Below are 13,205 nucleotides of genomic sequence, written 5' to 3'. Positions count from 1 at the left end.
GGTTATCTAACTCAATTCTTTTCATGAAAAGAACCAAACTTCGGATTAGGCTAAAGCTCTGTCAAGTCAATCCTTTATGTAGCCCTAACCTACAAGGAGTTCCTTAATATTACGGTCTCAAGGCAGTTAAAGAAGGCCACAAGTAGAAGTAATTGATGCTTTGGTCATTCAATTGACTTTGCCAATTCATGCTTGCTATCATGGTGGCAAAAGCAAGGCTTTCAGCCAATTTTACCTACTATTGAATTTGACCCAATGACTCTCGCCGTATGAAAGCAATACTCTAACTATTGAGTCAAGTAGGTCAAACTGAGTCAAGTAAGAGAAAATAGACTATAAGAGAAAGCCGCACAACCAGAGTTCCCCCTACTATAAAAAAAAAAATCTTGTTTGGTGCAATGAAAATTTTTTTGATAGAATTGAAATTGGAATTGAAATCAAAATCAGAATAGAAAATAAAATTGAATTAAATTTTAAAAGTATGTTTGATATGAAATGAAATCATAATATAATTTTGACAAGTATATGTATTTAAAATAAAAAAAGACCAGAATATCCTTATTTTTTTAAAAAAAACTTAGCAGCTAAAACTTTCCTCGTTACACACCAAATACTTGAGAGAGAAAAAGAGAGGATGTGCTTTTTGATGTATCCAAAAAAGACAAAGAAAGAAAGAAAGAAAGAAAGAAAGAAAGAGAGGATGGGTTTGAACGTCATGATGACGGGGTAGAATATAGGTGTGGTCCTTTAGCTAATGCCGTTCACAATAACCACCGAGGAGGTCCGATTCAATACAAGCTTCTCGATGATTCAGGCACTGATAAACAGTGAACAAAACTTGATGTCCAGGTCCACCGCTACTGCCTGCCACAAGTGTGCCTACTCAATTAAGTCATTCCCAGTTTCCCACCTTGCTACCAGTGCCTCAATGCCGGAGAGTCTTGCTTCCCTCACCACTTGTCATTCAATCACTGACAGATCTTCTTTCACCTTCAACGTGACTCACCTCTCACTATCCAAACCCATGATGAAGCCCAAAACCAAATCAACGATGTTGAAGAAAAGCTTCGACTGATGCGTCATCATGAGGAAAGGGGAGGAGGAAGTGACAGAGTGGATGATCGAGAGAACGGAGCGGCATCGGTGGAGATCAAAGTTGAAAGGGCATTTGAGGAAAAAAAAATTGACACAGCCAACTCCACGTTGAGTTAATCAATTCCATGACCTCTACAATGGAATCAGATTTCATCAAATCTTAGAATTGTAAGAAGGAAAAGGAATTAGACATGGAATCATTCAATTGCCTTTTTTTTTTTTTACATGGCTGAATTGCTTTCTTGAAGGATATTTATATGCCAGTTAACAGAAGCCAACAACTCTTGCAAGTAGCATTTATCTGCCATTGTTAACCAAGAATTATTATTATTCCTTTCTGTAGAAAAGTTCCACAATAAAGAAAAGGGCAAGAAACATCATAAACAATATGCATTTATGCTGGAACATATGTCAGGACGAGAAGAAAAATGTTGCGACATAGTTACACAACAGAGAATGACAACATCACAACTCGTAAGTAGACTGCCTGTCTCTGCACAAACACTCCCAATTACTTGTTGCACCAACGGCGGAGAAAAACATGAGCGCAACATCGGACCCAAGCAAAGGTTCCTGTCAAAAGTAAAGTGTCAAATGTGTTATATAAACGACAGCTATTAGGAACTGCAAGAACCTGAAACTAGGAGAAAAAGATAATTTGGCACCAAGAAAATTGAATCATTGAATTGAACTCATACAAGGCCATCAAGGGGAAATTGAAACCAGCCTGGGGTGCACCTTCTACTGAAAGAGTTGCAGAAAATGAGTACCGACTCCTTTCTATTAAGGTATATAAAAAAAAAAAAGACAATTTGATGGAACTCATCCTCAAATTCAAAATGATATTAAAATTAATAATAACCTGAAAGAGTGGTCTAACAAGATTAACTCCGCCTATGTTTATAGCCGGTCCCAAGCCCGGGTAAAGGAGGAGGGTTGTGTTAGGCCATCAACAGCCAATGTAAAAATTTGTTGAATCTATCATGAACATGGACAATAGACGTTATAATGTTAATGCTAGGTCGTTGCCCGTAAGTAACGCGCTGCATGGCTCGAGTACAGTGATAAGTGAGTTAGAGCCGCTGCATCGGCGCCCGGATGTAGTGTTAAATGAGCAAGGGCTACCGCGTCATTCTGGACGCACGCGGCTAAAGAAGTTAGTCCATAAGAGCAAAATTAGATTTGGTACTTGGAATGTTGGGACATTAAATTGTAAATCTGTAGAGGTTGTAGGGGTTATGATTCAAAGGAAAATCAATATCCTTTGCTTGCAAGAAACAAAATGGCGTGGAGAAAGAGCTAAGGATATTCAAGGTTTCAAACTTTGGTATACAGGAAAAGTAAGTGCACGCAATGGAGTAGGCATCATTATAGATAAGGAGTGGAAGAAGAACGTTGTAGAAGTTAGCAGAATTGGAGACAGAATTATTTCTTTAAAAATGATAATTGGACGTGAGACTGTTAATATTGTTAGCGCTTATGCGCCGCAAGTCGGGACAGAAGCCAGTCTTAAGGAATTATTTTGGGAGGATCTGGAGGGGTTGATTCGACACATACCACAGAGTGAAAAGATTTTTATTGGAGGAGACTTTAATGCGCATGTCGGGAGGGAAGCTGGTCAGTATGCGAGGGTGCATGGTGGTTTTGGTTTTGGAGAGCTAAACAATGAAGGGCAAACTCTTCTTGATTTCTCATTGGCATATGATTTTAAAATTGCCAACACTTGTTTCAAGAAGAGAGATGAGCATCTCATCACTTACAAAAGTGGAGCCTCAAGGTCGCAGATTGATTTTCTTTTGGTTAGGAACACAGATAGAAAACTTTGTAAAAATTGTAAGGTGATCCCTGGAGATGCTGTAACGACACAACACAGGGTCCTAGTCCTTGATGTGTGTATTATGAGTAAAATCCAAAAACGTCGACAAGTAGTAACACCAAGGATTAGGTGGTGGCAATTAAAAGGTGAGAAGCAAGATATTTTCAAGCAAAATCTTTTGGATAAAGGAATTTGGGATTCTCAGGGAAGTGCTAACATCATATGGGAGGATATGGCTAAAAAGATACGGGAGGTTGCAAAAGTAGTTTTGGGAGAATCGAAAGGTTCTGGTCCGAGAGATAAGGAGTCTTGGTGGTGGAATAATAGTGTACAGGACAAAATCAAGTATAAGAAGAACTGTTTTAAAGCCATACATTTGTGTAACAATGAGGAAAATTGGGAGAGGTACCGTATGGCTAAGAAGGAAACTAAGAGAGCTGTGGGTGAAGCTCGTTCCAAAGCTTTTGAAGAATTTTATAAGAACCTTGAGACGAAGGAAGGAGAGCAAAATATTTATAAGATTGCCAAGAGTAGGGAAAGAAAATCAAGAGATCTAGAACAGGTAAGGTGTATTAAGGATGAAGAGGGAAGAATTTTAGTTACAGATGATGAAATTAAAAATAGATGGGAGACTTATTTTTCTAAACTTTTCAATGATGGAGAGGATTCATCTAGTAACTTGGAGGATTTAGTAACTGGTGAAGGAGAACAAAATTTGTCATTCTATCGAAAAATACGTGATAAGGAGGTAAAGGAAGCTCTTAAGAAAATGGCAAATGGTAGAGCTAACGGACCTGATTGTATATCTATCGAAGCGTGGAAATGTTTAGGTGAAGAAGGGGTGAGATGGTTAACTAAGTTATTTAATGTGATTTTACGGTCCAAGAAAATGCCTGATGAGTGGAGGAGAAGTACATTAATTCCTATTTATAAAAATAAAGGAGATATTCAGAATTGTACTAACTATAGAGGGATTAAACTCATGAGCCACACAATGAAATTGTGGGAGAAAGTAATTGAGCACAGGTTGAGATTGGAGACAAGTATTTCTGAGAATCAATTTGGTTTTATGCCAGGTAGATCAACTACAGAGGCGATTTATCTACTAAGGGGATTAATGGAAAAGTATCGTTGTAAAGATAAAGATCTACACATGGTTTTTATTGATTTGGAAAAAGCTTATGACCGTATACCAAGAGAAGTGCTTTGGAAAGCGTTGGAAAAAAAGGGAGTACGGATTGCTTATATTAAAGCCATACAAGATATGTATGAGGGGGTAAAAACTAGTATAAGAACGCCTAGTGGTCAAACAAAGGATTTTCCTATAAAGATTGGACTACATCAGGGATCATCTCTGAGTCCTTATTTGTTCAACTTGATTTTAAATGTTTTGACGGAACATATTCAAGAGGAAATCCCGAAATGTATGCTCTTTGCGGATGATATAGTTCTTATAGCAGAGACAAGAGAAGAGGTTAATTGCAAACTTGAGTTATGGAGGAGGACATTGGAGTCGAAAGGTTTTCGTCTGAGTAGAAGTAAGACGGAATATTTATATTGTAAATTTGGTAAAGGACTATTCGAAAATAATTTCGAAGTGAAATTGGGAGATCAAATTATACCTCAAGTGGAAAAGTTTAGATATTTGGGAGCCATTATTCAAAATGATGGCGAAATCAGTGGAGATATTTCACATAGAATTCAAGCTGGGTGGTTTAATTGGAGAAAAGCTAAAGGAGTTATTTGTGACCGTAGGGTGCCTAATAAACTTAAAGGAAAGTTTTATCGTACTGCTATCAGACCGGCAATGTTATATAGTAGTGAATGCTGGGCTCTAACGGGACAGCAAGAGCATAAAGTTGGAGTAGCAGAGATGAGAATGTTACGATGGATGTGCGGACATACACGTAAAGATAAAATTCGAAATGAGCACATACGTGAAAAAGTGAGGGTGGCACCTATTGAGGAAAAAATGGTAGAAAATCGGTTGAGATGGTTTGGGCATGTACAAAGAAGACCAAGGGAGGCACCAGTGAGAAGAGTGGAACATATAACTTTGAGTCCGATTAAGAGAGGTAGAGGAAGGCCTAAGAGAACACTCTTGGAAGTTGTTGAACGTGATCTCTTAATTAATAATATTTCTAAAAGCTTAATAAATGATAGAGCACAATGGCGTCTTGCAATCCATGTAGCCGACCCCACCTAGTGGGATAAAGGCTTGTTGTTGTTGTTGTTGTAGTGGTCTAACAAGATTCTACAAAGAAAATGACCAAGAAACATACATGCACACTGACTCCAAGTCTCCAAGCAATCCAAGAATGCTAGGCCTTCCCACACATTCACTCGCATGCCCACCTTACTCCTCCATCAATACACACCCTATATAGACCCACTTTTAACCAATTCCCTCCCCTCCCCCTTCCCCAACTAAAAAAAAAAATCACCACCACCATGTGATGGTAACACAACAGCCCTGGAGCCGCTTTGGATACCTCGCCAACTAGCATAAAAGCATTCAGCCCATCATTCACCTTATCCTCAAGGTGAACATCATAAGTTAGAGCCTGGGGTTTGTTTTCCATGAAACTTCGGACTAGGGTCAACAACGAACCAGAGTATCTTCCATTCAAATAAATGAGCCAGCCACATAACATGAACCTAGTCCTGTCCCACTTCACTTCCCCTAGAAAATAGAAATCACTCTTACGCAAGACCTGGATTGCAGAAAACAATATGGTAATGCCATGGCTTTGCAACTCCATGACAATATAGCTGAGATATCTACTTGATACAACATCCAAGGAAATATGGCATAATGCAAGAATTTATTCAATGGTAAATAGTACAGCAACTCTTTTCCAACTCAGATATCGCATGTACTCAAGCAAGGCAAGAAGAGTGTCATGCAATACTATAGCCCTTTGGTGAATATTGGGCAGCAAATTGACCTCTTTGACGCTCATCCGAGATCATATCATACAGATTTAACCATGACAAGAAGATACTCGAAACTCAAAGGGTTGAGAACTTATAAGTTCTTGCTTGACTTGAACGCAAGGTATGCAAAACCTTGACTTTGGGTAGAATTGGTTCTACAAACTTGCTTTTAGATAAATTGAGGTTGACCAAAATTGAAATTGGGTAAACTGAGGTTGGTCAACAACATGCTATGTATTGCTTATTTCCTAACCATGGTTTTGGGCTGTAACGTGATTTTTCTTTTGTTTTTTTTTTTTTTTGCCGGGGGGGTGGTTGTTTGGTTTTGGAACTTGGTGCTGTTTGGTAACCACTTTTAAGAAAATGAGGTTTGGGATTCAAAGCCATGTTTTTAGGCCTCCAACGTGTTTCCCAAACGAGCACGCAACCTATGAAGAGGTTAGAGGATGAATAATTAGAAATTACCTCTCCCTCTCTCAAGGAGGCCTTGAACCTGGTCAAGTTGGAAGAGAGTAGGAAGCAAGTAGAAACAAGAAACAGAAGGAAATTGCTCAAGAAACATGATCAATACATCACACAATCTAAGCTACTCTAAATGGGAATTTAGCCAATCATATAACTCCATAACCACTCTCAATAGCAAGGGTAGTGTTGTTTAAATTTTTAGTGTTCACTTCTCTTCAAATGGTTCTGCTTTGCCGAGGAGGATGGTTAGTGATGCTAAGGAATGGGAAGAGTTATATTATCTTGACGAGGAGGATGTTTGAGCTATGCCAAAGTTGTTTTTCATTCAATTCTCAACAATAAAGATGTAATGCTATGGTATTATAGATTAGACTACCCTGATTTGAGCTATATGAAAAAATTGTCTTCAATTGCTTAATAATAGTGACTCTTCTTTCCAATGTGATGTGTGCCAACTATCCAAACATGTAAAAAAATTCCTATGTCTCACATGCTTAAAAACCTACCCAACCATTTGCTCTTCTTTACAATGATATACAGGGGCCACAGAAAAGTGAAGCCCTTTCAAAAACTAGGTGGTTTGTTACCTTTATTGATGATCAAACTAGGTTGCTCCAGGTGCTCTTTTATAAGGCAAAATAAACGCATTCAGTGTATTCACCACCTTCCATAACTTGATTTTTGATCAATACCAAGAATCAATCCAGATCCTAAGGAGTGGATGCAAGAGAATATGAGCTCTACCTTTAATTAGTGCCTTGATCATGTGGCATCATTCATCAAACTTTATATGTCATAATGTCAACACACCACAACAAAATGGCATTGTTAAAAGAAAGAATAGACCTCTTAAAGTAGCAAGAGCAATCATGCTATTTCATAACGTTATGTACCATATCAATTCGACGGAGATGTTGTTCTTAACTCAGCATATTTTTTTACCAAAAGAATACCATCCCACATTCTCAAGTTTTAAAACACTCAAAAACAAACTTCTTGAGTCCTTACCTAGCACCCCTCTGGCCTCTACCATGCCTCAAAAAAGTCTTTGAGTGCATAGCCTTTGTTTGTCATGACAATGAGAACCAACTTGAGCCGCAGGGTCATAAATGCATTTTCCTAGGACACTCACCAGTCACCAACCCAAAAGGGATACTCAGCCTCCTTGAGAAATATTTTGTCAACATGAATATTACATCTTCGAACAACCTATCTACCCTAAAATACCATTTGGGGCAGACCACGGGAGAATGGGCATTTTTCAGAACCCACTTGCCTGAAACAAATCCAGGCAGTCCAGTATTGTAGTACATGTCATTCAAGCACCTAGAACCACTACAAATACTCCAGTGCAAAATGAAAACGATGAAACCAGGCATGATGTTAGCCCACACAACAGTGAAGAAGTAACAACTCATATCTGACCCTGCACCAGTTGAAAACGGCTAAATCATACCCGCAACTGACCCCAACAAACCTGAAAAGTTTAGCTCAATGACACTTAGTTATTCTCAGCCTCTCTTCTTTTTAATTGATCAGCTATCAATTTATAAAATTAGAGGTAGCATGCCTACCTCTACAACAGAACAAATTAGGGTTTCAAAAAAATAGGTGAAAATAAATAATGCATAAGGTTGCATAGATACGGGTACGAGTATCCGATACGATATGGCATGATACGGAGATACGGCAAAATTTCAAAATTTTAGGATACGGGTACAGGGATATTTATAATATATATTTCAACATTTTATGATATAAGTATAGGTATTTTGATTTTTAAACAAGAATTTCTAAAGTAACATAAGGATATTTATAGTAATTAACTAAAATATTAAGTGTTTTTTCAAGTTTTTAAGTGATATAGTAAAAAATTATTGAAAAAAAAAAACAATATCACAAATGTTAGAATATCGGATACGTATGCAGAAGTATCTTACAAGTATCGTATCAGATACGTATTAGATACGGATACGTTTACTTTTTTGAAGTATCCGTGCTACATAGAAAACAGAATAAAAACACAATAAAAAAAAATCTGATGACGGATCAATGCATCAGACATTCAATAAAATCAAATCAGACCAGTCCTTGAATGACCTGGAGAAAAGTGAGAGGGGTGCCAAGGAGTTTCAGACATATTATGAAGGAATAAGAGAAGTGCAAGACAACATAACACAGAGGAAGTCCTTTACATTCCTATGCAAAACAAAGATTCTACTCCAACTCTGAATCCTGAAGTGTTAGAGTAGCCTGCTGTGCTAAGAGGGCAGGATCTTGCACGAAGCATCCTATCAACATACATGTCTCTTATGAGAAGTTATCCCCAAAACTTCAAACATTTGTTGCTAGTGTTGCCAATGAACAGATGAGATACCAAGAAACTTTCAGGAAGCTTACTCAGATCTTAGATGGAGACAGGTCATGCTAGATAAGCTACGGGCTTTAGAGAAAAACCAGACTCAGAAGATTACAAAATTACCCAACAGAACGACCTCCATGGGATGCAAATGAGTTTCACCATTAAGTACAATCAAGATGGCAGTATAAACAGGCTCAATGCAAGATTGGTTGCTAAAGGGTTCATTCAAATTCATGAAATTGACTACTAATGAAAATGAACATTTCCCCCAGTAGCAAAATTGAATACTAAAAAGATTTTTCTCTCATTTATACCAAACTTAGAGTGACCCCTACATCAATTAGATGTGAAGAATGCCTTCTCAAATGGCATGAAGATACTGCCAAGACTCTCAAATCAGATTATCGGAATATATCTACAAGGGTGTGAAGGCTATTCAAGTCCTTATATGGGTTGAAACTGCCAAGAGCATGGCTTACTGAAGCGGCAAAGTAGCTTTGCTATACATCCTATACTCAATGCTAAACAAATCATATTGCCCGTCACACAAGTAAAAAGACGTCTTTGTTGATGATGTATGTAGATGTTATTGTAATTGTAATTATCATAGATGACACTAAGCGCATAAGCATGTCAAATAGAAAGTACAGTATGATTAGAAAGGGTTCAATAACAGTATTCCAAGAGTCCTGTACAAAATACCTTGTAGAGTCTACAAAAAGAGCTTATTGTTGATAGTGTATGTAGATGATATTGTAATTGTAATTATCATAGATGACCCTAAGCGCATTAGCATTTGAAGTAAAAGATTTTGGAAATTTGAGGTACTTCCTTAGAATAGAGGTGGCAAGATCACATAGAGGAATCACCATGTCAAATAGAAAGTACAGTATGATTAGAAAGAGTTCAATTACAGTATTCCAAGAGTACTGTACAAAATACCTTCTAAAGTCTACAAAAAGAACTCATTGTAGTACTGACCAACTACTAGCGGGTATAGCAGTGTTCATCATAGAGATAATATCTAGCCAAATAAAAGGGACACATAATGGAGAAATTAAGGAAGAAACTATGATGAGCACAAAAGAACTAGTTCTTTTTCATCAGGCACAAAAGCCTCAGACGCAAATAACAAAATGTGCATCAATTTACACTCCCACAAACCACTCGTTGCAAAACTCTATATCAGTTTCTTTACTTCGAAAAATACAACACCCTTAATAGTGATCATTCATGGATGAAAACATAACAATTCAGCGTTAGAGCATTGAGTAATAGCAAAGCAAAGAAAATGTTACAACTAGATGGTGCCAAGTTCATATGATAAAGACAATGAAATACCCGCCGGGGGGGGGGGTTGGGGGGAACAAAGGGAGAAAAAGCTAAACCTGCGTAGAATCAGATATTAGCAGTTTTGGGGATTAGGGTAATGCCCTGCTTCTGTGCTTGTTTCAACTTGGCCTCTTCCTCACGGATCTTCTGCATCTGGAGCATTCTTTCCATGACAAGCTCATACTCGCACTTCTCATAGGCGTGTCGCTCGGTCTCGCACTTCCATGGGAGATAGAACCCCGCCTGTCTGCACTTGTTGAGAGGGATGAGTAAGTGGGCACATTGATCTCTATAGGGCAGCGGAACCCTAGCTTCCACCATCTCCTCCTGCGTTGCAATCATCTTCTTGGACGACCCCGGCACTTCCATAGTTTACCTTCCTCGATTTCCCTCTTCAAAGTGGTTCTAGGTTTCGCTTTCCAGCCACGCAAATTGGCTCTAGGCAGTGCCTGTCTCAAACGCATAGGCGATGATTTTCTGCCTTTTCTTCTGTTTTCTTTTTTGAAAAATAAGTTTTTTAAGATAAATATTTATATACTTATATTTATGGTGTTCATTTTTAATTAAATTTTGACACATGAAAATTTTATAAATTATTTATTTCATAATAAAATTTTGTAATTAATATTAAATTATTATTGTATTAAAATTCATTTGTCATGATTTGATGAAATAAAAATATATTAAATATATAAGACTAAATATATTAAGCATGTATTAAATATACTTAATATATTAAAATTTTAATTTAATATATTAAGTATATACTAAGGTTCCATTTGGTTACTAGAATGGAATGGATTGAAAAAGTTAAAATAAAAATAAACTAAATCACTCTTCCTCCTCATGATAAGTATGATAAAACTCATTATTATATACTACAAATGTAAAAATTATCACACCCTTCAAAAATTTCATGAATTATAATTTTCAACCTCATAAACTAATTACCCCTCTCCCCTTATGAGTGTGATATACTTATCCCTTTTGATCATCTTTTTTTTTTATTTTTTAACCCATTTCATTTGTAGTATAGGAAACCTAAAATTCAATCCTTTCTAGTATAGGAAAACCTAAAATTCAACCTCATAAACTAAACCCATTTCATTTCAATCCTTTCTAGTAATCAAAGGAGACCTAAAATTCTTGTCCTTTTCTCTATTGAAACCCTTTTTAAAAAAAAAAATATTTGAGCTCAAACAAGAGTTTAAAACATATAGGAAAAGAAAACAAAAGCATGGACACAATTATCATCACATACAAGCACTAAAAAGGGAAGCCCCTTGCTATGCAATGAGCCACAACACAGGGTTGCTGTCATAACAACACTTTTGAATAGGGGTGAGCAAAACCGAATCGAAATCGAAAATCGAATCGAATCGAATTGAATTTTGTCTATTTGATTCGGTCTATTTGATTTTTCGGTTCGATTCGGTTTTTTTTATTTTAAATATTTCGGTTGATCGGTTCGATTCGGTTAGTAAAATTTAAAATCGAACAGACCGAACCGACCGAATTACATATAATTTATTAATTTATAAATTATATTTAATTTATAAATTATTTATTTTTATTTTTATTTTTTATTTTAATAAAGAATAAAAAATAATAACATCACTTGAAACCCCATTTCAATCAGTCCACTCTCATCAGTAGGTATTGTGACTGAATTATGAGGCTATTATTTGATCATCGGTGTTTATCTATGGTTGTTTATTTGATTATCCATGCCTTTATAATATTTGGACTTTATGTCATATGGGTATAATTAGAATGGGCTCATATTGAAAAAAATGAATAGAAAAAAGGCCCAATTTTGTAGTGTTGTTTGTTTTAATATTTAAAAAATAGGCCCAAATCGAAAAACCAAATTAACCGACCGAACCGAATTATCAATTTTCGGTTCGGTCCTTGTTTGGTTCGATTGGCTTGTTCGGTTCGATTCGGTTTTCATTTTTAGTGTTATTCGATCGATCGGTTCTGCATATTTGAGACCGAACCGAACCGACCGATGCTCACCCCTACTTTTGAAATATGCCATTTTATCATTCAATAGTTGATTCGAGCGATTCAATTATCCACATGTAGTTTTTAAGCCAATTAGCTATTAGCATTAGTTTCATAACAACACTCTTTGCCACTAAAAAGTTGGACACTTGGCACAAAAGACTCAAAACTCACCCCACGGTACTCAAAACTACTAACCAAGTGCCAATAGCCCTAAGATCACTTGAAACCAACTCAAATGGACTACAATGTACCTAATAAATAGTCATATATCATTACATACATTTCAACACAATTTGGGTCTATAAAACTGATTCCATAACAATAAAGGGTGGTGGAAGTGAATTGCACATAATTTACCATAATCCTCCATACAATTTAATCATCACAATAACGATACTTGTACTAGCATTTCGGCCTTTTACAATAAATTCATCTCCTATATAACAACCTAGCACGAAATACATTAAAACAACATAATTCATCATGCAAGTGCACCAAAACAACATATGCCCTAAAGTTGGCATAAGTGTAAATAATTTGTTACATGATATACCCAAAGAGAGAGAAGGCTATACAAATCCAAGCTCATCAAACTCGATAGAGTCCCCCTTCCCTTTTCCCTATTAGAGCCTTCACTTATAAAATTATAATTACGGGAGTGAGTCGATGACTTAGTAACCAAACAATCTAATCTATTTCCAGTTAGTATATCCAAAATAGCATATAAGTATTTAAGTGGGAAATAAACAAGTTATCAGACAGACAAACATATGATTATAGTATTCCATTTCATACAATGCATGATCAACATTCTCCACCTTATATCTTCCTTATTTTCTTCAAAGAATCTGTCGTTTAAAACACAATAGGATCAAGTCCATATGATTAAAACACGACTCAAGCTCACTAATCATGGGAAGCAACCTCAGCCGAAGATGCCTTCACCTTTTTAAAGACCATAGATTCCTCATTTTTCAAATATCTGGGGTGTTGTATGCTTATCTACCTATTAGACTTCCAAACAATAGGAGACAGTGCATCAGGGCCTCCATTGTGCCAATATATCATATGAATTTCATATAATGTGGCCCTTACAACACTAAGATAAACTCCAACACACTCACAATGATCATGCTCATGACATTTCAATCATACACGATTACTCATAAAACAAGCACTAATATTTCA

At 36.6% G+C, this 13,205-nt stretch overlaps 1 protein-coding gene across 1 annotated transcript; it reads right to left on the bottom strand.

The window, feature by feature from the left end:
• Window positions 1-1,391: 1,391 nt before the first annotated feature.
• Window positions 1,392-10,467, bottom strand: LOC129300453 (NADH dehydrogenase [ubiquinone] 1 beta subcomplex subunit 7-like). Its single transcript, XM_054939031.1, has 2 exons — window positions 10,064-10,467; window positions 1,392-1,668 (listed from the first exon to the last, which is right to left on the bottom strand). The coding sequence occupies exon 1, from the start codon at window positions 10,374-10,376 to the stop codon at window positions 10,074-10,076; it is 303 nt and encodes a 100-aa protein (XP_054795006.1). The 5' UTR covers window positions 10,377-10,467; the 3' UTR covers window positions 1,392-1,668; window positions 10,064-10,073.
• Between the last annotated feature and the right edge of the window lie 2,738 nt (window positions 10,468-13,205).

This window comes from Prosopis cineraria, unplaced genomic scaffold, assembly GCF_029017545.1.
Source record: "Prosopis cineraria cultivar Desert tree isolate PC_DT_omini unplaced genomic scaffold, ASM2901754v1 PC1598, whole genome shotgun sequence".
Taxonomy (NCBI): Eukaryota; Viridiplantae; Streptophyta; class Magnoliopsida; order Fabales; family Fabaceae; genus Prosopis; species Prosopis cineraria.
This window is presented reverse-complemented; position numbering and strand designations above follow the sequence as displayed.